The following is a 26885-nucleotide window of genomic DNA, read 5'->3' on the forward strand; positions in this document are numbered from 1 at the left end:
TACTTTTTAAATATATTTTCCTAGCATACAACAAAGCTAAAAAATTGTTAAGTACAAGAACCATATAAACATCTTTGCTTTTGAACTGTAGACTAACACAGGCATATTATCACTGGCAATGGTGTATAATATAACTAAAGTACATATTTATTTCATAAAATGAAGGAATTAAAAGAGTAGTTGTCAATTTCAAACACTTAGTTTCAATTTCTTTCTCAACATCTAACTCCATTTAGAAATGACAAACCAGAGTTCTACTGAATTACAGTATGTGTTTACAAGTTGTATGAGTGATGTGCTAATCTCTTTAGCATTAATTGAAATGAATATTGATTTGATGGGTAAATAAGTACTAAATTATATTTTTATAAATCCCTGTTATTTTCACACTATATAGTCTTCATTAAATGCAATCTATATTTAACGTGACCCAAGATCATGACAAGGTTTTGTACTTCGAAGATGATAAGAATAGGAGGAGAATACTAGCTTTGAGATATGAGCTGTGTGAGTGATTTCCTCCTCTTCTACATGTCCATGAACTACTGCACACAAATTAATACTCTGTAGTAAATGGCAACCATCTTGTTGTCTTCATTTGAACACATTTTGTGATGAAATCTCTCTCAACAAAGCAAGCAAATTTTGGCATTCTCATCATTTCTTGATATGATTGGTTGGTCTATAGCAACTTACCCCAAGATTTATACCCACCCTTCCCACCCTACTCCCACAAATTCCATATTTATAAATAGTATATTTTTAATAGTCATAACTTTTCTATTAATAAATATTTACAACTACACAACATCAAATATACATTATATATATATTTATACTTTAAGAGGAATTAATATCTAGCAGGTGCCAAATGCAATTCATTTGCATGGCTCTGCTAACTTAGGTTGATATATTTATATTGATATGTTTTCATGCACAACAAATGTGAGCACTGTGTGTTATTTAACAACACCACAAATAATAAATTAATGATTATGAACAAATTGTAGTCTCAGGTGAGAGGTACAGGAAATTTAGGCCTATTGTTGCACCTAACAATAAAAATAGTGTGTGTTAAGGAGCAGAGCTCTATTGCACCGGCACTGACCATTGAGCAAGAAGAGGAGAGAGCTGCACCATATGTGTCTCTCGATCACCAGGATGTGCACAAGAGGGAAGAGAAAACATCACAAACATCTACCTCCACATGACGTGCTTTAAAGGAATGAATGAACACAAGGGATTTCAAAATAAATACTGATAGATATTGAAGAAAGTGAGTCTTCAGAACAGCACGGAGAGTAGGGGACTAACTGATAGAAGTGGGTGCATATGACTGTCTGTAGCGCCTCCATCAAGGAACAGAGGGAGAGGCTAAAATTAAACATCACTGGAGGCCTGAAACAGAAACCATATTTAAAAATTAGGTCCACACTGCTTGATAAGAATACAAATGTAATGGTAGTAAATGTAAACTGCTATACTGCACATAAGAGTGTAGAGAAGGGTCCACACCTATTCAATACTATAACTTGTATAGTGTCTTATATAATAGAGACTAGTTTCAACCTCACATACACTGGGTCATCTTCAGCCACAATCCAATTGGAAAAATATATGCTCACATACAACACATAATGAATTAAACAATCTGGTATGCCTCAATTTACAATCTAAATTTTAAAACATTGGTGAAGTACGAACAACACATCCAAAATTGAAATCAAATAACACTTCCAAACTGCTGCTGTTGGTGCCGAACTATCTTGTCGCTCTTACAGCAACCAAACGTTCCTGAGTTGATCTGGGATTTGGCATTACCCATCTGCATAGATGAGCCACCAACAGCAGCAGTGTTGAAGTGTGATTTGATTTCAATTTTGGATGTGTTGTTCAGACTTCATCAATGTTTTACAATTTAGATTGTAAATTGAGACATACCAGATTATTTAATTTATTATGTGTTGCATGTGAGCATATATTTGTCCCAATTGGATCGTGGCTGAATATGACCCAGTGTATATGGGGTCGAAACTAGTCCCAGTTATATAAGACACTAAACAAGTTATGGTATTGAATAGGTGGACTATTCTCTATCCTTTGATAGTGATCAATTGTCAATACGGACCATAATGGAATTCATAACATACAGTATGACATAAGAGTGTTACTAGAAAATAACCACCGCTCTCATGGTAATTATTTTCTTTACCGTCATGTCTGTACGTCCCTAAGAATTATCGTCTACTCTCATCATCTGTCTCAATGTCATTTTATGAATATTTCATACATACATACATACATACATACATACATACATACATCTTCTTATAGACTGTTATGCCTTACAGCAATCAGTCTGAAAGCATCTGTAAATTAACTAAGCACTTCCACAATCCTATATTTGCAACTAGCTCCGTGGCCTCATTTCTTTCAACACCACTTACATTTAGATCAATTTAGATCATAATCCTCCTGCTTCTCAGTTCCTCCATGATTGATCTATTTTTCTTTGAGGTAATCTGTCCTCCTTAATTACGCCTCACATGACCCCACCACCGAAGATAGTTTATACCCACAGCTTCATCTATTTTAATTCACTCCTAACTTAAGCTTTATTTCCTCATTCCATGTACCTCCTACCATTGTATGGAGTCTCCTGACAATAAAGTTTGGTTGATTTCCAGGAAGCTTACACATGGAATTCAAACTAGTTTGAATTGATTTACTTGCTTGGAACATCCTTAGTCAAGCATTCTACCTACATATACACTGAGAAGCCAAGAGTCACAGGGAGGGGGTGTCCCATTATAAAATGTGCCATGTATGACCCCTGAGAGCTAGGTACGGCATAGTTGAGCAGGCTGTCACAGACACCAGTGTTGGGAAGATGGCAACACGTCGCGAGTTAACCGACTTTGAATGTGGGATGATCATCGGCGCTTGGATCATAGCATTGCGGATATTACACGCGAATTCGGGTTTTCGAAGTCGACAGTGTCGAGGGTGGATCTTCAATATCGCAGAGAGAAGACCACAGGTGTTTAACAAATGGACATCACGTTGCCTCCACAGAACCATACTGGGTGCTCGATGGGCTACTGTCAGTCAGATCACCGTCCAGTTGAATGTTGGGAGTCAGAAACCCATTTCTACCAGGACTGTAAGGAGGCAACTGCACCACATAGGCTTCACCAGCCGACGACCAACTCGTCTCCCTTTGCTGACACCTCAACACAGAGCTCAATGACATTCATGGGCCCGCGAACGTCGGCAATGGACCACACAACAGTGGTGGCATATGGTATTGTCCATTGAATCCCGGTTCCAGTTGTACCAATATGATGGACGCGTGAGAGTGTGGCGTATGCCCCATGAAGCTATGGATCCTGTGTCAACAAGGTTGTGTCCAGGCGGGAGGTGGCTCAGTTCTGATCTGGGCGGCATTTTCATGGTCCCATTAGGCCCCATTGTCCGACTGCAGGGAGTGCTGACAAGTGCATGTTATGTGGACATTCTTTCAGACCATGTGCATTCCTTTCTGGCCCTAGAGTACCCTGATGGAGATGCCATTTTTCAACAGGACAATGCACCATGTCACCACTCTGTGGTGGCATGCAGGTGGTTGGAGGGGCACTCCAGTAAAGTTATAACCATGGATTGGCCTCCAGATCCCCCGATCTTAATCCAATCGAGCATTTATGGGATGCTTTCGATGCTGGTGTATGCTCCATGAACCCTACACCAATTACATAAGACCAATTGTGGGTAGCAGTGCAAGATGTGTGGGTCCAGATCCCTCTAGAACGATTCCAACACCTCGTAGAGTCAATGCCTCACCATATTGCTGCCGTTTTGAGGGTTTGCGGAGGAGCAACTCTTTATTAACATCACATTCAGTGTCTTCCCGCGACTTTTGGCCGCTTAGTGTGTACTCATGACTACATTTTCTTTTTCCCACATGTCTCCATATATACTCACAGCTAAATTTTCTCTTAGCCATGTGTCTCACAAAAATGTTCGGAACCCTATTAAATTAGTTGTGATATAAAGATATGGTGGCCACTTTCCCTCTTCTCTCACTTCTTGCCCTGAGCCAGAAGATCCTTTAGATCTCCTTTTCATGGCAAGTGAGTTCAGAAACTCTAGTAATGAAGACAGACAATTAAATAGCTTACTTAAATGGAGCACTCATATATTCATCAGAGGATTGTTAACATTCAAGTAAACATTCCAGGAGAGTGTTGAAAATTTACTGGTTTTTATTTTTATTTTTTTAGAATATTAACACCAGTTCATATCACCATTTTTACTGATGTACAGTGGGTCACAATGGAAGCATTACCAGACTGGCTAAAATTGCAATTACTTGTACACAGACTAATATCAATGTTGAATTGTCAATGCATATACTAATATGCATGATACAAAAGTGAGAAGCATATTATGATTTTCAGTTGATGATTAAATCAATATACTCCTTCATAATTTTTTTCAGAGGCTGCATGTATTTCCTTTTGCACAGCACTTACTCCCTTTTTATGTGAAGTTAAAATTTAAATTATTGTGAAACAATAGATTTTGCATTAATAATATCTTTCAAGACTTACTTATCATTTACTGAAGATCCTCTTCACACTTTGGAATGTCAAAGATCTCTGCAAAGAGAGGAGGAAGCCTAAGTTTGGCCCAGTTGAGTCTGAACCAGTCGAGGTGGGTTGAATGTTTGGCTCCCAAGTTCCTCAACTCTGGCAGTTTAACAAGCAAGTTGGAAAACAACTGCGGATCGCTGGCATGATTTCGGGCCACCTAGAAAGTAAAAGAACCCATTCATTAGGATGAGAGAGATCATCCAACAAGTTTCCTATGTAAAGTGCTTAGTTTTGAGATCCTTCTCTGTACAATTATCTAAGATTCTGTAGAAGCAAGACATTTCTCACAGGAAACTTGACACTCTTTAAACGATGCTCGCCCTTGAGAAACCCAAGGATACAGCTGGAATGTTCACCCTGAACTCATATTTGAATAAGAAGATGAAGAAAGAGAATGACTTATAAAAAATATATTTTATAAGAGTAATATAAGTGATTTGTATTGAAAGTACAATTGGTTACGTTATTTATTTTTACTCACTCTCTACTCTGTGTCACTGCAACAATTTTATATTGTGATCCTTAGTTATTTCTTGAAGTAAAATGAAATCAAAGTTAGAAACTTTACAACATATTTAAAGTGGTAAAGGAAGAATAGAAAGCAATAGCAGGTTACTTAGTTTAGAATGCAATGAATTCACAACATTGTGTGTGTCAGTAGAAAGTGATGCTACATTGTAATCATTATCAGTACGAGAGCTACTGGGATGTAAATCCATTGGAAGACTTCAGTTTCCTTTAATTCGACAATTGGGGGTGCTTTTTAACAATCAGTGAATGCAAATGCAACCAAAATCTACTATATATTTTGTCCTGTCTGCAATTTTTAGAGCTGTTGATGGGACATTGTAATTGAGTACCCAGGAATGAGAGTTCCCAATAAAGTGGTTACCTGAAGCAAAAATACCTGGGTACCCATTAGATTAGGTATGGGTACAAGAACTAGGGTACCCATTACATCATGTGTGGATCCAAAATCCTGGGTACCCCTACAATCATGCACTGTTCAAACTCGCCCATTTCTGTATGTTGACTCATTCTGACAGAGAACACGTCTATGATGTTAACGCATTGTGCTTGCACTTACGTACCCTTGGATGCAAAGCTGGATGTCACATAGAGAGTATTCATTGGAACGGGGACTTTTGGCTACATAGTGTGTATGTATAGACATTAAGGTCGGGAAAGAAAACAGTGCAATATAATATTACCTAATACTTACCTGAACCTTAAGTGCATCAATGAGTCGATCTTGATGATGCTCTATAGCCTTAAGATCAGTCACTCCTGGACGATCAGCAGTGAGTAGAACTACAGCCGAGAAGAGTCCTAGTTCTGTGTCATTAAGTGCCAGTGCATTGAATGTCGATGCAAAGTGAAATAATGATGATACAAATTCCGGCTGAAACATAAAGGGTAAGTATTAGGTTTGTTGTCTCAGTTGCAAAGAAAAGGAATTTTGACCTACATGTCACAGCCCATTGAATTGAATGTAGCACAGCAACAGCCACAGGAAAATAACCCTCAAATGAATGACTGAGAATTCTGATATTTATCACAACAAAAGAGAACTGACAAATTATCATGTAATTTTAAAGAATATAGAACAACGCTGTTACAATTTTATAGTCTTAATGTTATTTTTCCACAGCAATTCCTTCAATATAGACAATTTTTCAAATTGTCTAAGTTGGAAATGTATGTATCCTCTGAGACTTTTAGTATTATGAAAGCTTTTCAAATCTATTCCCAAAATCCGATGTGAGGTGAAGCACTTGTTTGTGAATGATAAGATTTATCAGTATTTTGTATGTTACAGTAGAGCTCCCATATCCAACCTCAGATATCTGACCACCCGCCTGCTGTATGCAAAGAGCTTAAAGATGATCAGATCATTACTGCTGTTCTCCAGGCTGATGTTAATGATGATATGGATGATGAACATAAAGATAAAGAACGAAACTAAAATATTATCATTCTGCAGCCAAGGAAGCTTTCAAGATCTCAATTAAATAAATTGACGAGCATCCAGTGGCAATACCTATGGATGTATTGTGGTAAAGAAATGGAGGGATGGATCCACAAAATCAAGAATGGCTAATTTGAAACAAAAGAAGATTAGAGAATTTTTCAAGTGAATTCATACCTGTAAAGTACTTTTCTGTACTGTACATTTTAATATTTTATCAAACGTAGTATTAAGATCCAGTAGATCTACAGAACTGAACTTGTTTTTAGTGTTCATTTCATTTACCATACAAAAGACACTTTTTAAATATGTAACTCAGCTGTTAATATAGTCGCAGCGATAAGTGAAATTTTGCGTTTTAGTTAATGTAGCAACTGATAAAGATCTCCTACATTCACTTTTAAATGACAGCTGATTGTGCTTGGATTCAGTTCCATAACATTGAGTACAGGGAGCAAGTACCTGAACTAATAGAACCATACAATTGATTGCTTGTAGCTCTTCTTGCCAAAACATTTTAATTCTCATTGCTTCAGCATTCTCTGATGAATTTTGTGTTTCTATCACAGAGGAAGCTGGTCACATAATACCACATTACCATCATATTAGGTATAGACCATTTAGCAAGTCTTATTATCAGCAATTTTCTCACAGTATTATTCTGAACAGTAGTATAAGTCCAGAATCAAGTGTCTGGTCCAGCATCAGGAAAGATTTGTAGAAAAGCAAGGAAGGAAACTTAATGGGCCAAGCAGAGAAAATTCTTCAAGCTTCTGGTTACAAGAACTCTCATAAAGCCAAAGTGCTGGATTTCTTAGGTGTGCTTTATTTACTGTCAGCTTTGAACTTCTAGACTGCCTCTAGCTCCTCTGCTTGGGATATGAATTTAGAATGTTTACAATATAATAGTAATAATGTATGTATGTTGAATGCACAGCCTGGAGGCTGGTTTGGACCTCAACAGCTCCGCCATCAACCGTCATAGATGGCGTCACTGAAGAGGCATACTAGAGAAATGAGGAGCCAGGTAGTTTCCCATAGTTTCTCCTTTTAAAAAATGTTTTTCACTGTTGATATTAAAATTACATAATTTGTTAAAATACAGTCTTGACATGTGCTGTTGAAAATATAATGAAGAGTACAATTGTACTCCCAAATTCTAAATTAGAAGTCAGTATTTCTTTTTAAATTGTTTTTAAAGGGAGATTGTTTTTAATTTATCATGTTGCTAATCATTCAATGTCTTAATGTCTCAATATTGATACTCAACACCAACATTGTAATCCCCAAAGGAGACTTTTTAGCTTAGTCAAGTTGTTAATTATTTTAATGTCTTAAAATATGTACTGATGATGGCCCAAAAGGGTTGAAACATGACTACAATGTTAATTAAACTTGTACCTGTCTCATAGATTGAATTACATAGTATTGAATAGGTGGATAAATCAAGTTTTCTTATTTGAAAATATGTGTTCAAAGCTTGTTGAATTTTAAAGCAACTTATAAAAACAGAAAGAAGGACATATTAACTATTAGCAAATATTAAAGGTATGTATTAGGTGAATAAGTGCAAATAAAATATAAAATGTTTATGTTATTTTCATGTTCCGATTTATTACCACAGGACTGTTAGATACAAAGTTAAATTGCATGAATTAGGTCTTATATTTTTATTGCATAGTAGAGATGCAATTATCTCTGGTGATATGTGTTGAACCTTCCATCTAAGGCCAAATAATTTCATTGTGATCTGACAAAATTTCAGATCACATTGTAGTGGAATCTTAAGCAATAGATAACAACACACATAGCATGGTTGTAATGAAAAGTAAATACCTCTTGAATGTTGTTCGTAACATAAGGAGATTAGTAAGAACACTTTATTACTTACATCATACATCAATTCCATTTGTTGCCGTGTGATGTATGTTCCATCAGCGAAGGTAAGTGAGGTATCTGAAGTAAGTCTAGCTACATGGCCCAGCCAAATTTCGAAGAAGCCAACTTTGATAAGAATTAGTTGGTCATCCTGGCTCAGATCACAGAAACCTAGAACAAATTAAAATGGGTTTCTTAGTAAGAATATTTGAAAAATATAGGAAAACACTTATATGCCCTTCAGATAGAAACAACTTGCATCAATATCATCATTTATTAATTTAGTTATTTATCTTCTGATTAGATTATAAAACAGTTGGAAATTATACTGGGAAAGAAAGAGAAAACAACTTTGGAATACACATAGAGTACAAAATAGATGAAACACAAACACTGGATAATTTTGTAGGAAAAAATGCACACAGATTTACATTGAAGAGTTACTGCGAGAAATATTCTTCAACAAAAGAGAAAAAAAAGCCTTAACAAAAATACAAATGATATTTTGTCACTGTATTGTTTGCTGTATGTTTGCCAAGAACTGCTCCACAGTTGCACTTTAAAGATTGTCCATTATCTTACATATGCAAGAGGTTGGCATATCTCTTGTGCTTGGTCTTGATTTTGCTTAAAGGTGACCAGGTTCTTTGTAGAAGTTGAAATCCAGGGTGTTTCTTTGCACATTAAAAGTAGTGCAGTTTAGAGGTTGTTTGGGCTTCCCATTGATCTGACCACTTTGACACAATTTGGAAGTTTTCTATTCCTATTGAACTATTATGATAGATCTTCTTGATTTCAGTCTTCTGACTAAGGGTAATAAGATCAATTTTATGGAATTGTTCAGTTTAGCAGCACCAAACTTGCCTTCATATGGATTGTTTAGCCACCATAATCATGTGCTGAGAACACCATAACTTAGAGCAGGGTAGCCAAGAATTGCTGCAGAGACACATTGCACAACATTGTGTTTGCAAGATGTTCCTAGTTATTTTTGTCATTTATCAGCTAGGTTTGTCAAATGCTGCTGATAAAAATGTGCTCTATCTTCAGTTATATCCAGGTATGTCAGTGTTCTACTGTATCAAATACCTATCATACTATTAAAATACTGTAAATACTCAAGTTGTTGTCAGATAGTCAATTGTGCAGATGAAAGCAAATAGCCTGTTTGATAAACTTAGGTTAAAATCTCCATCTAGAGAAATGATTATCAAGAAGAGAGAGAATTTTTTTCTATACTAGATACTAGCAAGATACCTGTGCTTCGCTACGGTATTATACTGAAATTTATAATTGAATGCTCAACATTTTATATATAATCCGCCGAAATTCGCGATCTGACTCGTTTTCTGAGAGAATCTGTCAAAATTCGCGATCTGACTCGTTTTCTGAGAGATTACGGCAAAGTTCCTCCCATTTTCAATCTTTCTTTCCGGCAATCAATTTCGCACTTCTCGGACTAGGTCCAGGTATTCCACCCGGTCAGTTGGGTCCCTAAATCTTTGCCATCTTTTCCTATTAAGCATTTTAAATATGGATCAAATCCTTGAGGAGATCCGGCATGGTGTCTTATTGGGTGCCTTGGCGGTACTGAATCCACGAGCGGACTGCATTCGTAGTCATTACCCATCCAGGATACATTTCCAGCGCGGTCCGCACATTTTGACGACAGTCCAAAACATTGAAAATGAAAACCTACAACTGTTTTCCAGTCATTGACCGGGTCAGGGATGTAATGAATGAATCATATATAGGCTATTAGTACGATGGGGTCGCCACTCCCAAAGTGATTTATTAATGACTGATAGATGCTATGAAATGAGAATGGAGAGTGTTGCTGGAATGAAAGATGACAGGGAAAACCGGAGTACCCGCAGAAAAACCTGTCCCACCTCTGCTTTGTCCAGCACAAATCTCACATGGAGTGACCGCGATTTGAACCACGGTATCCAGCGGTGAGAGGCCGACGCGGTGCCGTCTGAGCCACGGAGGCTCCTCTCCAAAACATTATTAGGCCTATTATTATTATTATTTTTATATTATTATTATTATTATTATTATTATTATTATTATTGACCCCACAGCAAGATGCAAGACCGCTACTTGGCGGTAAACTACATCTGATACCACTGTCATTGCTGACAATCTGACCAGCACCATTTTTGCGCGTAGGCAAGTGCGCGGGATTTCTGGCGATACGAATGACATACTTCCATGCATTATTGACCTTATTATAGAGGTGAACAATTGCACAGTAAATCTCATTCCTATCATTTATTTCAAATGTGTTAAAATTTTTATTTATATGTCAGGAGAATCTACTGCAATCTAAGAACGTTCTCCAAAGGAAAAGATGGCTCTTGGAAACGAACCCAGGAAAGATTAAAAATGATCGGTTTATGATCAGAATAAGTACATTGAAAATCCACAGCCTGTTTCCAGTCATTCGATCGGGCCAAGAATGGAATGAATAAAGCCCCATCTAGCGGCGAGGATAGGAATTGTGCCGGCTGCCGAAGCCTGCCGCACTCCTCTGGGGCAATGATTAATGAAATGATATTGGAGAGTGTTGCTTGAATGAATAATGACAGGGAAAAATGGAGTACCCGGAGAAAATCCTGACCCGCCTCTGCTTTATCCAGCACAAATCTCACATGGAGTGACCGGGATTTGAACCACGGAACATAGCGGTGAGAGGCCGGCGCGATGCTGCCTGAGCCATGGAAGCTCCTTGTAAGTACATTATGAACAGTAAAATCAATTGGTCTCACCTCCTTTTCCACCCCACCGCCGTTAAGTTGATTTACCCTCCCCCCCCTCCACAAAAAAAGAGAAGAAGGCTTGTTTCTTTATGTTTAAAGGAGGTTCCATATACCAATGTTCACGTCTGTTACCTTCAGTTTTGAGATATAAGTATCCCCATAAATATAATTCACTTTATTTCACTTCCATTCACACGCCCCCCCCCCCCCAAGTGAATTTTCTGGCAAAAAATACTTGTCTCTTTAATAGTAAAGGATCTTCTATATACCAATTATCACGACTCTAACATCTTCAGTTTTTGAGATAGGTGTCCTCATGAAAGGAATTCAACTCCCTTTCACTCCTGCCCCCCAAGATTATTCGCCCCCCCCCCCAACGTATTTTTCTGTATTTTTAAAGGAGATCAAAGTACCAATTTTCACGTCTGTAACAACTTTAGTTTTTATTAGATGTAAGTATCCTCATTACAATTAATTCAATTAATTTTTCAATTCTTTAAAATTCCCCCACCCCACTTCATTGGATTTTCCGAGAATACATGTTTCTTTACTTTTAAAGCAGATTCCAAATACCAAATCTCACTTCTGTAACATCTGCAGTTTTGAGATATCAGTATCCTAATTAAAAGAATTCAACCCCAGTTTCAGTCACTTTTACCCCCACCCACACCCAAGTGGTTTCCCGAAAACTAAAAATACACGTTTCTTTATTTTCAATAGAGATAAAAAAATACCATTTTTCACTTCTGTAACACGTTAAGTTTTTGAGATATACTGTAGAAAATCTCATTTTAAAACTTCACCCCTTGTTTAGTTCCCCGTAAGTGGAGTTTCCAAAAACAAATCACCTATGTTTCTTTACTTTTACAGGAGATTCCAAATACCAATTTTTACATCTGTAACGTTTTACGTTTCTGAGATATACTGTAGATATAGTCATTCTAAAAATTCACCCCAATTTGTCACTCCTGTTTAACCCCCATTAATTAGATTTACCAAAAACAAAACAAAAAATACATGTTTCTCAATTTTTAAAAGAGATCCCATATACCAATTTTCAGGTCTGTAATATCTTCAGTTTCTGAGAAATAAAATTCCTCGTTAATGGCATTCTAAAGGAGATTCTAAGAAATAATTTTTACATCTGCAAACTTTTAAAGTTTTGAGATATAGATACACTCATTTGAGAAATTCACCCCCCTTTGACACCCCATTATTTGGATTTTCTATAAACAAAAAAATACGTGTTTCTTTATTTTTAAAGGAGATCCCAAATACTAATTTTCAGGTCTGTAATATACTTAGTTTCTGAAATAGAAGTAGCCTCATTAAAGGCATTCAACCCGTTTTACACCCCTTTTCACCCCTCCTATTGGGATTTTCCAAAAACAAAAAAATGTGTTCTTCTATTTTTAAAGGAGATTCTAAATGCCAATTTTTACATCTTTACACTTTTAAAGTTTTGAGATATAGATACACTCATTTTAAAAATTCACCCCCCCTTCTAACCCCCTTAGCAACAGAATATCCAAAAATCCTCCCTTAGCGTGCACCTACATATTAATATGAATGTATCCCCAAAATTTCATTTCATTGGCTCGGCGATGATGAATCAGTCAGTCAGTCAGTCAGTCAGTCAGGACATGTTCTTTTATATACATACACACTGTTGGAATACAGCACACCGAGCGAGTTGACCATGCGGTTAGGGGTGCGCAGCTGTGAGCTTGCCTTCGGGATATAATGGGTTCAAACCTCACTGTTGGCAACCCTGAAGATAGTTTTCTGTGATTTCCAACTTTCAAACCAGGCAAATGCTGGGGCTGTACCTTAATTAAGGCCATGGCTGCTTCCTTCTCACTACTAGCACTTTCCTATCCCCCCATAAGACCTACCTGTGTCAATGTGATGTAAAGCAACTTGTAAAAAAAAGAAAAGAAAAAAGAGGAATACAGTATCAAACAACAGATTGGTTCATAACTGAAATGTGACTGTAATTATGAGAAAATGTAGTCAGTTCCTATCCTAGGCATGCATTTAAGTTCCTTTCCCTACCGATACTACCAATGTTAACAACCAGTGATATTACTAAAACATATCTGTATTCTACCAAAACTAGCAAACCTCCAGAAATCAAGAGTGCAACTCAGCATGTTGCTAACTTTGTTATACTAATATTATGTGGTGAGTAGTTTGTAACTGAAGTCATTCTAGAGTATAAACATTTTTCAACAATGAGACCAAATGTAATATATGAGAAATAATTCTCAAAACACCTTCCAATTTATATACTGTATGGTTTGGTAAGTTATATAAAAATACTGTAATGAAACTTCTGATAGTTCCTTTCTAAGTCCACATCACAAATGCATTAGGGTGTGAAGTATGCAAGACCATTTCCACCCTTCTCAAGTCATATTGCCCAAGTCAACTGCCGGAGATGTGCTTGTGAAGTGGAAAAAAGAAGACATAACCACAACAAAACTACAGCCGGGCAGGCAACGTGTATTGACTGACAGGAACTATCGAGCGTTGAAGAAGGCAGTATAGGAAAAATCACTAGATATCGTGGGATACCATAACCCACGAATTCTGCAGTGCCTCTAATTGCACAGCCACTACTATGACTACACAGCAGAAGATATGAGGACTGGGGTTCAAGGCTGAGGCACTCATCTATAATCTACACATTTCGCCTGCAAATACTAGTGCTGTGTTTTGTGGTGTAACGAGCACCACCACTGGTCCATGGACAATTGGAGACATGTGGCAGTCAGATGGGAGGATTTGGAAATGATACATATCAGTCAGATCTGCTGATCTACTGATGGCCTTCCTAGACTTTGAGAAAGCGTATGATCATGTGTGCAGAAGCAGGGTATTCTCCATCAGAGAATCTTGAACAGTCAGCTTTATCATACGATGCAAAGTTGCGTGCAAGTTAAGCACAACTTGACACATTGGATAGTTATATAGGATTGTCTTGCACTGTCTATGAATATCGGGTGGTGGAAAGATGAAAAGTTTTAGCAGCAAAAGCTGAATCACAAACTTTTAATTTTTATCTGACCTGTAACTGAAACAATTATATTTAATAATGCATTGTGATTAATATGAACACCAACCTGGCACTCTCTTAGCAAACTCCACCACCCTTTGGACGCTCGGTGTGATGTGAGATGCAAATTGTTGCCATAACCATACACGCTGCTGTTCTAATGATTCTGCTGTGGAAGAGGCCACTTCGGGGCCCTCAGGACTCGATCCACCTGTTACTACCTAAGGAAGAAAGAGTAACGGCTCATTTAATTGCTTAAATTTACAATTGAATGTATAACATGTTTCTAAGGACAGTACAGACAACAACAAAATATTTAAAATAAAAGTACCATGATTGCAGATCAGTAGTTAGAAGCTAAATCCTACTTTACGAAAAAGAGCTGAAGATATATTCCATTATAAATGTTAATGAAAAATCTTCTATAACTTTGCCACTTTGTAACCTCTACACTAGGCATAATTTCTGCTCTAATTTCATTTTGATCCTTTCCCTAAATATGCAGTATTTTTGTTTAATTGTCCTTTGCTTAAAAAGACTTGCATGAAAGGAAATGAATGAGAAAGATTATATTTGCATGTAGCACAAGACAAGTGATGAATAAGAATAGCACCAAGGAAGACATATGAATTCAATAGTGTCATTTGAATACCTAAGGCATATCAGTAGTTACAGGGAGTAGCATGTAGTTGCCAGCATCACACTGTGCTCTGAAGTTGTATTGAATATTGTTGGAAGCTTGGAGAGCATAAATATGCATTGTTCATACAATTAATGGAAAAATGAAATGAAATGGCATATGGCTTTTAGTGCCGGGAGTGTCCGAGGAAATGTTCGGCTCGCCAGGTGCAGGTCTTTTGATTTGACGCCCGTAGGCGACCTGCACGTCATGATGAGGATGAAATGATGATGAAGACGACACATACACCCAGCCCTCGAGCTGGCGAAATTAACCAATTATGGTTAAAATTCCCGACCCTACCGGGAATCGAACCTGGGACCTCTCTGACCAAAGGCCAGCACGCTAACCATATAGCCATGGAGCCGGACACAATTACTGGAGTTTGAATAAACTTGTATAGCAAATCTCAATGTGGCCAGATAAGTCATACTGGAGAACTGTGCAACATATTGGTTTAGAAGTGTCAGCAGTGTATCAGTGTTTGTGTCTTATGGCAGAGGAATGTGCACTTTTTCATACACCTGTTTCCAGACAGCAAGGACATACTGATGCATGTCAAGACTTTTTCAGCACACGAGCAGCTATACTAAGATGGAGGTTGATATTTGGAACCCCTTTTGTCATTTGATGCACCATGTGCTGCTCTTATTGAGTTGATGGGGATTTCTTGACTTAACATGGAACACATACCCATCACTGTTTTGAAAGCGTTGTCAAATTCTGACGCCCAACAGTGTCCAAACTCTGCATTTCCAGACTGTGGTCCCCTCATGAAATATGATCAGTTTTGCGGTCCGACACAACATACTAAGCTTTGATGGTGTTATTTTGAATGAATTACCCTGTATGTATGAACTAGCATCTTTCCTCAATATGTGATGTATGTTCAGAAGTACAACCACCAGTGAATTATAAACATGTTATGATGATTTTATGTTGTTTATATTCAAAAGTGAGTTTGTGAGTGACAAAAATGTCATAAAATTAATCATTTTAGGGAAATATGAAAGTTTTACTTCCTTTCTTTTTGTAGACAACTTTCAATCACCTTACATACTTTTATTCGAGAAAATCTGCTATGGCATGCTTGTGAGTACACTTACATATGGATGTTACGTTCTCCAACTTAACTGTCAACTTGGATGTGTTAGAGCAGACTGCACACTAGGACTTCTGAGAAACAACCTGCTACAACTTGAAGTCAGCTATTCTCGATTATCAGAGTTATGACACTGAACATCATCTGTTTTGCTTGTCAGACTATTTTTTGAATAATTTTAAAGCAAGAGAAAATCAGTATCAGTTTTATCTGCAAATTTTTGAGGAAGATGAAAGAAAGGAAAAAATCTCTCTCTGAATATATATTTTAATGTTGTTTTCTATTAACATGCAATCAGAATTTCAGTGAAGTCAGTTTGTACTTACTGGCTGCACAAGAGGCTTGCGAACCAGACCACGCGTGTGCTCCTCAGTATAACCACAGTTGGCATGGTAAGCCTGCGACACTGTTAAAATAATGTCATAGACGGCCAACTGTTTTGTGTCTGCATCGGACTGCTCGGCATCGGATGTTGAGACCCGAGCAGGCTCTTCGCCGCTCCTTTCCCGTGACCGTTTTGGCACACGGCCATACCGTACCGCTGAAACAGATAGAACATACATTCCTTTAAGAAAATCAGCTCATTCACAGTATGATAATATTACTAAAAAATTAACATTTGTGATTATGGAAAGTAATGAAGATATTTTTCGAATGAATTCTTCAAGTGATGACCTTATCTGAGTACAATCTGACAGTTAATTTAAATATTCCAGATGTTCCAGTATAAATTGAAAATATAATCTGGAAACCGCATCTTTCAGCATATACATTTTTAAACTCTGAAATTACAATTCCAAAAGGTAAGTACTTCCAGTAGTTTAAAAACTCACACATATAATCTAAAATTGTTTCTAACATTTCTTGAAGTCTTTCTTCAATTTTTATATCCATAACATAGTGATGATAAAGATTACAAAGAATGATACTGTACCAACTTTACTACAGCTTTTTAATGGTAAAGAAAATTACTTTGCAGGCTTATTAATCTACTGAGTGAATTATATGTGAGATGACCATATGTCAGTACAATTTAGCTGTCAATTTATATTTAACTGCCACACATGTTTCTGTATAAACTGAAAAAATACAGTAATCTAGAGGTAATATTAAGAACAGTAGCCATATCAATGCCAAAATCATTCTTTGTCTTTTTTTAGATAACTGGAAAAAATAGAGATATCTCTAGATAAGGTAGAATCTTACTGTTTACTACATTGTTTGAGTGTTTATGGTTTCGATCAAGTTAATATAGAAAGATAGCCCAAAAGTATGCATTAAGGTTCACTTTATCCAGTAGTTGATCAATTACCAAGAACAGGAGATATTTCTCAGGTTGTCTAACTTGTTATAGTATAGCGTATTTAGCCAGAAGAGAGACCCTTCCTTTGAAAAGATTGTCATATGATGGGTGAAGGGCAGGGAACAAAATTCCAAAGTCCCAGCATTTGGTAAACATTAACACGACTCAGATACTGCTAGGTGCATGCATATCTGGCATGGTGAGCATAGTTTTACAAGAAAGGATTAGGAAAGGCCTGGACTCAGACAGGTATGGAAGCGTTTGTTACACATCATGTAGCTGAAAAAGTGTGTTGAAGATAATTCATCCTCACCTCAAAACTGCCTTCAACTTTAGACAAGAAAAATCTCTCTACTTGCCAAACACACTATAGCAAGCGTAAGTTGAGACTGTATTGACCTAAGAGGAAGTACGTTGATTTCATTGTGTGACTATTTTCTCACTGTTATATTTCTCGTAAAGAATATAGACCACTTCTTACATGTAATTGTTGATTCCTAACACTATGTCCTTCATACACTATTCTTATGTATCTTCGTTTTGTATTCATTGATTATTTACTTTACATACTATAACCGTTATACAGTACTATGTCCTAAGAATATGCAGAAGATGGTGAAGTGGAGGATTTCAACGATGGTGATGATAATGACCCATTCTTTATTTACTGTAATATAGGGGCTGAAAAGGAAATGGTGGCAATATTTGGATAATTTAGAATTCAGGAGCAACCTGAGTCTGCACTTTTCAACACATTCATAACAATTATTTTCCTAAGAACATTTGAACTAAACTAAAAAATATTTATTTGTAAAAAATGCTTAGAAAAATAAAATGACAAATTCCAGGGAATATCTTGCGACATGTAGTTATAGTCTGTGTGTTTGAATATTTTCAACTGTCATTCTGGTTATCCCAAAGTCAATACTTGTTCTTGGCGAAGCTTTAAGGCTAGTAGAATGGCTGGGATTGGAAGAGCACAGCCTCATTAGGATTACTGAGAAGATCCCAGATACAGGGTTGAGTAACTGGTTAATTTTTTGCTATTTTGCTTTACGTCGCACCGACACATATAGGTCTTATGGCGACAATGGGACGGGAAAGGCCTAGGAATGGGAAGGAAGCGGCCGTGGCCTTAATTAAGGTACAGCCCCAGCATTTGCCTGGTGTGAAAATGGGAAACCACGGAAAACCATTTTCAGGGCTGCCGACAGTGGGATTCGAACCTACTATCTCCCGAATACTGGATACTGAAGATTATAGATTATGATACTGGATACTGGCCGCACTTAAGCGACTGCAGCTATCGAGTTCGGTAGTAACTGATTAAGAAGGCATGGTTAAACAGATGAAAGAAGCAGTTAATAATAATAATAATAATAATAATAATAATAATAATAATAATAATAATAATAATAATAATAATAATAATAATACAAGTGTTGAGTCATAAGTCAGGGCAACTATTTTTTTTCTCACGAACAGGAAACAACACTGAAAATCTAAGATATGCATTTGGAAATATAGGGCATGTACTTATGTATAGTGCCTGAAGACAAATTCTGACTTCAGGAGATTCTTGTAGGAAAATGACATAACACAGGCCATTGGTAAACATTGTTTTATTATGGTATAGACAGCAGATACACAAGACTACGTACAAAGGACAGGTCTCCACTGGTTACAGACCTTCAAAATAATCACCCAAGGTTTCCACTGTGCGTTGCCAGCAGTACATCTTTGTCCATGAACACTGGACGGCCTGGGCGAGGCAAATCGGCAGTTAATACTCTACCCCGTTTGAACATCTCCACTCACCTCGCCACTGTTCTACAGGGCATGGCATGCACACCTATTGCTTCCCACAGCTCTGCATGACATTGGCGTGCATTTCTGCCACGTAGAACTGTTATTTTACTATATGATCATTGCTCTTGCTTGTTGACTTCCATTTTGTGACGCTTTCGCTCAAACACTGAACTTGGGGGCATGCTTAGACCCACACTGTTGTTTACATACACCATCTAGTGGCATCATACGCAAGTACATACCGTATGTTTCCAAATATATATCTTAGATTTTCCGTGTTGTCACCTGTTCGCGAGAAAAAAAATAGTTGTCATGACTTATGACTCGACCTACCTAATAATACGAGGGTTGGGGCTTAAGTCATGTCAACTATTTTTTTCTCACATTTGCATGGTGTTACCATACAATGGTCATATGTCCTTGAAAGCATGGCACTCATAGTACATGGGCACAGCACTACACAGTGGTGTATTGCACATTTACCACGCAAAGGGTGAAGGGACTGCAGGAGTGAGCCAGGCTCTATGCAGGCCATATGATGAGGCAAGTACTGGAACACCCGCCATGCTTACCGGACTTGTCTCTGTGTGATTTTGATCTCATCCCCAAACTGAAAGAACCCTTGCGTGGGAAATGGTTTGGGACACAAGGACGATGACAATGCGGTGAAACATGAGATTGCTAAATTCACACATGGCGAGGCGATTGATATCTGACAGCTCCTGCATCATTGGCAATGAATTGTGGGACTACTTTGAGGGTTTGCCGTAAAGCTTATTGTACTCTCTGAGAATGAACATTATGTAGCACAAGGATTTCCTGGCTTTTGCCACGTTGTATCCTACACCTGGTAAACCTACTTGGCGTTTTTCATACATTCCCCTGCACCTTATGCTCCTCACTCCCATCTGTATATTCTCACTTGTCTGGAAAATACAACATCCATGCCAATAAAAATAGTCGCAATGACTTATGGCCCTACTCTCGTAATATTCTAATGCCGAAGATGGCATAAACACCCAGATCCCGAGCAATATGAATTAAAATTACAGTTAAAATCCCTGGCCCAGCCAGGAATCAATCCAAACTCATGTCCTGGTCCCGAGGTGGTGCAGCTTTTTTCAGGCAAACCCCCAATGTAGGTGAGCCACATGTACTATTTTAACCACACACCAGCCATTATTAAATTTTGGGCAGATTCATGAAAAGGACCTAGGCCTCCGAGGATGGCGGCTAACCAATACGCTAAGCAGGCAGAAAGAGAAGCAGTTAAATTGACCATACTTGTCTAGCAATCTGTCAGCCAAATGGCATGCATCCAATCAGTTTTTATTTAACATATGGTCTTTAATGCCAAGAGTGTCTGAGGACATATTCAGCTCGCCTGGTGCAGGTCTTTCTTATTTGACGCTCATGGGTGACCTGTGCATCTTGGTGTGAGATGATGATGATGATGATGATGATGAGGAGGAGGAGTTAGGGAGAGGGTAGAACAGGTGTTGGCATATAGCCTACTCCTGCCGCATAACACCAAGGGGTCTCCTCAATGCTTAACATCCCCATTCGATGGACGAATCACCATCAAAGATGGTTTTCTGTGGTTTCCCATGTTCACTTCAGGCAAGTACTGGGGCTGTACCTTATTGAAGGCCACTCATAGGCCTTGCCTATCCCATCGTCGCCATAAGACCTACTGTATCTGTATCAGTGCGACGTTAAGCAAGTTGTAAAAGAAAAATCACCATCTTGAGCGCCATATTCCCTATACTAATGGCATGTGGCCTCTAAAAAGCCATGGTACAGATCTTTCAAGTTCTCCTCTATTAGAGGTGTGCCTGAAAAGAGCTGTACCATCAAGTTGGTAACTTCGGTAGCTCTCTGAACTGAACATGAAGTTTCTTTCATCTTGTCTTATACGTTATTATAACAAGTTAAACAATCTTAATTGTTGGGTTATTATGGAGTAGGTATTAACCTGAGCTACTGATATACTGTTGTCAAACTTGTCAACACATTGGCAATGTCTTAAGTTTTAATTTTATTGAGGGTAAATTCTGTGTTCTTCAACATGTTAACAGGTTTGTTCCGTGATATGCTTTACTGTTATTTATTTTGACTATGAAAATGAATAATTTTTTAAATTATGCTTTCAAATTCACTGTTTCTGCCTTCATAATTATCACTAAACAATTTATTTAGGATTTTATACTGATATTTCTACTATATTTTTATTTATGGTGTGTCTGCTGGACTTGATTATTTTAAATTGTAAGTTTTAAGAAAGAAATTTGGCTGTGATCATGAAACAGGGGTTCAAGCCTGAGTTTGCTGTCTCTCTCTATCTCATCCACTCTGTCAGCACTCCGATGTATCCCAACTCTTCTTTTTCCGCTCCAGACTTACTCTTCTTATGCGTGTTTGAGTGCCACGAGTTCCCAGCTTCACTCTGCTATCAGATATTTAAAAATGGCAAGGAGGGCTGCTATATGGTTAAAATGGTATATATAGCTCACCTTCATTGGGGCTATGCCTAAACCGAGCTGCACAACCCCGCAGACAATGGCAAGAGTAGACTTTACTGTTTTCACTTCAATTTAAAGGACATTTGAAACTAATTTGAATGTTATTTTAGCTTTGCCCTAATGCACACCACTGCAAAATGCTGACAGCAAATATAAAATAAAGATTTTGTACGAAGACAATCAATCAATCAATCAATCAATCAATCAATCAATCAATCAATCAATCAATCAATCAATCAATCAATCAATCAATCAATCAATCAATCAATACTGATTTGCATTTAGGGCAGTTGCCCAGGTGGCAGATTCCCTATCTGTTGTTTTCCTAGCCTTTTCTTAAATGATTGCAAAGAAATTGGAAATTTATTGAACATCTCCCTTGGTAAGTTACTCCATTCCCTAACTCCCCTTCCTATAAACGAATATTTGCCTCAATTTTTCCTCTTGAATTCCAGCTTTATCTTCATATTGTGATCTTTCCTACTTTTAAAGACACCACTAAACTTATTCGTCTGCTGATGTCATTCCACGCCATCTCTCCGCTGACAGCTCGGAACATACCACTTATATATCAAGAATATTACTAGAATATTTAATAAGACCACCTATTCAATACATACCAACCCTGAACCTACTACGCTGGCGTAGCAGGGGGAGAGGTGATACTCCCACGTGGCGCGTCCCAGGTGACGGATAGGGGGGTTCTAACCGGCTTGTCGGCGGGCTTGAGAGGAATAAAATACCTCTCGCGGACCAAACACACTACCCCCTGCGGGTGGGGGACGCACATGTAGAATACACCCGTGGTATCCCCTGCCTGTCGTAAGAGGCGACCAAGGGATGATCAAATTAGAACCATGAGACTACTTGTAATTAGTATCATCATGCAGGGAACACCATGGGTCGCATTTACTTGTGCGTTGTACCACTATGTCAGATACCCAATAGGTTTGTGATTACTAGCAACAGTGTGTGAATCAGGATGAGGGTCTTACAGTACCTGTGATTCGTACCCCTATATGAGCAACACCATGGTTCTGCCTTGCCTATGATTAGTTCCCACTATGTGAGGAATACCACAGGACAGTTCGAGTCCCTGTAGTTAGTCCACTTATGTGAGGAACGCCATAGGTTTGCGTTGCCATTATAGGTTTGCGTTGCCTGTAAATAGCGCCGCAATGTGCGAAACACCATAGGTCTGTGTTACATGTGCGCATTACACAACCTGTGAATAGTACCACAATGTGTGGAATACCGCGACTCTACACTACTTTTGATTAGTACTGCCAAATGACAAATAGCATGGTTCTACTTTCCTAGCGATAAGTACCATGATGAGGGACCGATGACCTGGATTTTGGACCCCTTTCGACTATAAGCATAATCGATTCAGCATCGTGCTATAGAAGAAGCAGTCCCTTGGTCGGTAATACTATTGTTTTGTGCCAGCTTCTGTGCATGTGAGCCACTCTGGGTCAGTTCCACTGATTGTTTTAAATTCATATCCATCCATCCATTCATTCTTCATCCTCATGCTTTGAATTCTGGTCAGTGGAGGATTTTGGACTTTTAATTTGTCATAACATTTCGTCTCATTTCATACCATTAGGGGCCAATGACCTCGATGTTAGGCCCCTTTAAACAACAAGCATCATCATCATCAATACATACCAAGAATGTTATGGTTAAACTTTTACATAATATTATAGTCTTATTATTAGGTACATGTTTCACCCTATATTAGGGGCATCATCAGCTTTAACTTAAAGTCATTGGTCTTGGACCTTAAAAATCCTTGTAAGATATAAAATTTACAATTCATAACCTTTTTAACATCGTGATATCTTAAAATTAATATACTAGAAAACACCTAAAATGTATGGACAGAACAAATGATGGTTAATGGATGAAACTAGTGATAAAATATACTTTTTTATTAAAATTTAGAACATGATCGGTCCTAACTTATGTGGAGTGTAGAATATCTAAAACCAAAATGGATCTTCTTTAATTTACGCTACCATTATAACATTGAAAGACGTGGGTCCAATAACACCTTCTTCTGGGGGAACGTATGTAGTTTAAAATCTGAGTATAACATTAACTTGTGTGTGATGTGACCTATGCAACATCAACTTTAAGACAAGAGGCATAAGTCAGACCATGCTATGCAATTGGATAAGAAGTATTCATTGTACCGTTAGAATAATTAATGTTGTGATATTTGTTACATGAAAATCTTGCTTTCTGCCATATGTGTTGATACTGAACGAATAATAAGTTCTCAAAAAATCTCAACTGGAATAATTGCTTAATAGTGAAGCAGTTCTTAATGACGGTCTTGTAAGGACAATCGGCCCTGTTGTTGTTGGTTCTTAGCCTTAGACGTGACCGAAAAATTATTTGTTTATATCGTGTTGGACGCGTCTAACTGTTCTGGTATTGCCACCCATTCAGTCACTCTCCTGTCTAGTCCAATTGCACTCATTTTTGCCAGTAGTCGCCCATGATCTACCCTATTAAATGCCTTAGATAGGTCAATCGCGATACAGTCCATTTAACCTCCTGAATTGAGGATATCTGCTATATCTTGCTGGAATCTTACAAGTTGAGCTTCAGTGGAATAACCTTTCCTAAACCCAAACTGCCTTCTATCAAACCAGTTATTAATTTTGCAAACACGTCTAATATAATCAGAAAGATTGCTTTCCCAAAATTTGCATGCAATGCATGTCAAACTGACTGGCCTGTAATTTTCAGCATTATGTCTATCACCCTTTCCTTTATACACAGGGGCTACTATACCAACTCTCCACTCATTTGGTATAGCTCCTTCATGTAAACAATAACCAAATAAATATTTTAGATATGGTACTATATCCCAACCCATTATCTTTAGTACATCCCCAGAAATCTTATCAATCCCAGCTGCTTTTCTAGTTTTCAGCTCTCGTATCTTACCGTAAATGTAACTGTTATCATAGGTAGATTTTAATACCGTACTTCTTTAGTATTAGTCAACTCCCCTATCTGGACATTATCCTTGTAACCAACAATCTTAACATACTACTGACTGAATATTTCAGCCTTTTGAAGATCCTCACATTCACACTTCCCTTGTTCATTAATGATTCCTGGAATGTCCTTCTTGGAACCTGTTTCTGCCTTAAAGTACCTATACATACTCTTCCATTTTTCAGAACTTGTAATTCTCGGCTTTGCCATGAATAGAATATTCATGTAACAATCTGTAATGGAGTAGAATCAGTTGAGAAGAAACCGAGCAAGTGGCTATGTGGTTTGGTTACATAGCTGTCAGCTTGCATTCAGGAGGTAGTGGGTTCGAACCCCACTGTCGGCAGCCCTGAAGATGGTTTTTCCATGGTTTCCCAATTTCACACTGGGCAAATGCTGGTGCTGTACCTTATTTAAGGCCACGGTCGCTTCCTTCCCACTCCTAGCCTCTTCCTATCCCAGTGTTGCCATATTCATTCATTCATTCATTCATTCACCACCCACACTCCACTGGACTGAACAGAAACCAAGATGGATGGTTGTTGATGAAGAGAGCTTGAAATGAAAACTCAGAAAGAATAACATGAAAACTCTAATTAAAAGAATAAAAAAGTGGTGGTTGCATAAACCTGCAACCAGGCCAAAAAACACCACTGTTAAAAACCAATTTTCAACCATCCTAAAAGTGATTCACCATTATTTTAAGGTGAACATGAATTTGCCGTTTTCCGGGCAGGTGCGTTAACCAAATCCATCGCAACACATTCAACAGACAAGTTGTTGAATTGGCTGTCTGAGACTTAGAAAACATTGAAAACGTGTTTCTGGGACGATTTTATTTACAAGAGATACGTCAATTTAATCAGAAAAATGTAAATTTCTTTGACCAATGAAAATTTAGAAATTGTCTATATTTAGGGTTATAACTCCCCTACCGAGCGAGTTGGCCATGCGGTAAGGGTCGCGCAGCTATGAGCTTGCATTCGGGAGGTAGTGGGTTCGAACGCCACTGGCCGCAGCCCTGGAAATGGTTTTCCGTGGTTTCGCATTTTCACACCGGGCTGTACCTTAATTAAGGCCACGGTCGCTTCCGTCCCACTCCTAGCCCCTTCTTATCCCAGTGTCGCCATAAGACCTATCTGAGTCGGTGCGACGTACAGCAAAATTGTAAAAACAAAATGTAACAACAACTCCCCTACGTTTACCAGAATCCAGCGACGGGAGTTGTCGCATTCAAACATCCTTAAATGCCACCGATCCCAGCTGGTTTCGAACCCGACTATGACAGCACCACTACTACAATTTTTTTCCTGAAAATGTGTTTTATTATACCCTATCTAGTATTTCCTGAACGTTCTGCTCCTTGGCTGAAAGGTCAGTGTAGTGGCCTTCTGTTCGTTGGGTCCCGAGTTCAATTCCGGACCGGTCCGAGGATTTTAACATCATCATCATCATCATCATCTGTTTACCCTCCAGGTTCGGTTTTTCCCTCGGACTTAGCGAGGGATCCCACCTCTACCGCCTCAAGGGCAGTGTCCTGGAGCTTCAGACTCTTGGTCGGGGATACAACTGGGGAGTATGACCAGTACCTCGCCCAGGCGGCCTCACCTGCTTTGCTGAACAGGGGCCTTGTGGAGGGATGGGAAGATTGGAAGGGATAGGCAAGGAAGAGGGAAGGAAGCGGCCGTGGCCTTAAGTTAGGTACCATCCCGGCATTCGCCTGGAGGAGAAGTGGGAAACCACGGAAAACCACTTCCAGGATGGCTGAAGTGGGAATCGAACCCACCTCTACTCAGTTGACCTCCCGAGGCTGAGTGGACCCCGTTCCAGCCCTCGTACCACTTTTCAAATTTCGTGGCAGAGCCGGGAATCGAACCCGGACCTCCGGGGGTGGCAGCTAATCACACTAACCACTACACCACAGAGGCGGACGGATTTTAACAACGTTTGGTTAATTGCTCTAGATCGGGGACTATTTTTTTTTTTGTGATCTTCACCTTACACATCTTCGTTTACATAGAATGTTATCACATTAAGAACCACCACAGAAACAATAGCGAATCCATCCCACATATGGTTGGCATCAGGAAGGGAATTCGTCCGTAAAACTGGGCATAATCCACATTCATGCTGGCC

At 38.4% G+C, this 26885-nt stretch overlaps 1 protein-coding gene across 1 annotated transcript in view; it reads right to left on the bottom strand.

Annotated features, from left to right (window-relative positions):
• Positions 1-737: 737 nt before the first annotated feature.
• Eip78C (Ecdysone-induced protein 78C) overlaps positions 738-26885 on the bottom strand; it is a 258863-nt gene continuing 232715 nt past the window's right edge. The window contains exons 4-9 of the mRNA XM_068225951.1: positions 16427-16641; positions 14387-14540; positions 8513-8670; positions 5875-6054; positions 4611-4809; positions 738-1398 (exon numbers count right to left, since the gene is read on the bottom strand). Coding sequence (XP_068082052.1) covers positions 4618-4809; positions 5875-6054; positions 8513-8670; positions 14387-14540; positions 16427-16641 — 899 coding nt within the window. The 3' untranslated portion in view covers positions 738-1398; positions 4611-4617. The remainder of the gene's footprint in view (positions 1399-4610; positions 4810-5874; positions 6055-8512; positions 8671-14386; positions 14541-16426; positions 16642-26885) is intronic.

Source organism: Anabrus simplex, chromosome 2, assembly GCF_040414725.1.
Source record: "Anabrus simplex isolate iqAnaSimp1 chromosome 2, ASM4041472v1, whole genome shotgun sequence".
Taxonomy (NCBI): Eukaryota; Metazoa; Arthropoda; class Insecta; order Orthoptera; family Tettigoniidae; genus Anabrus; species Anabrus simplex.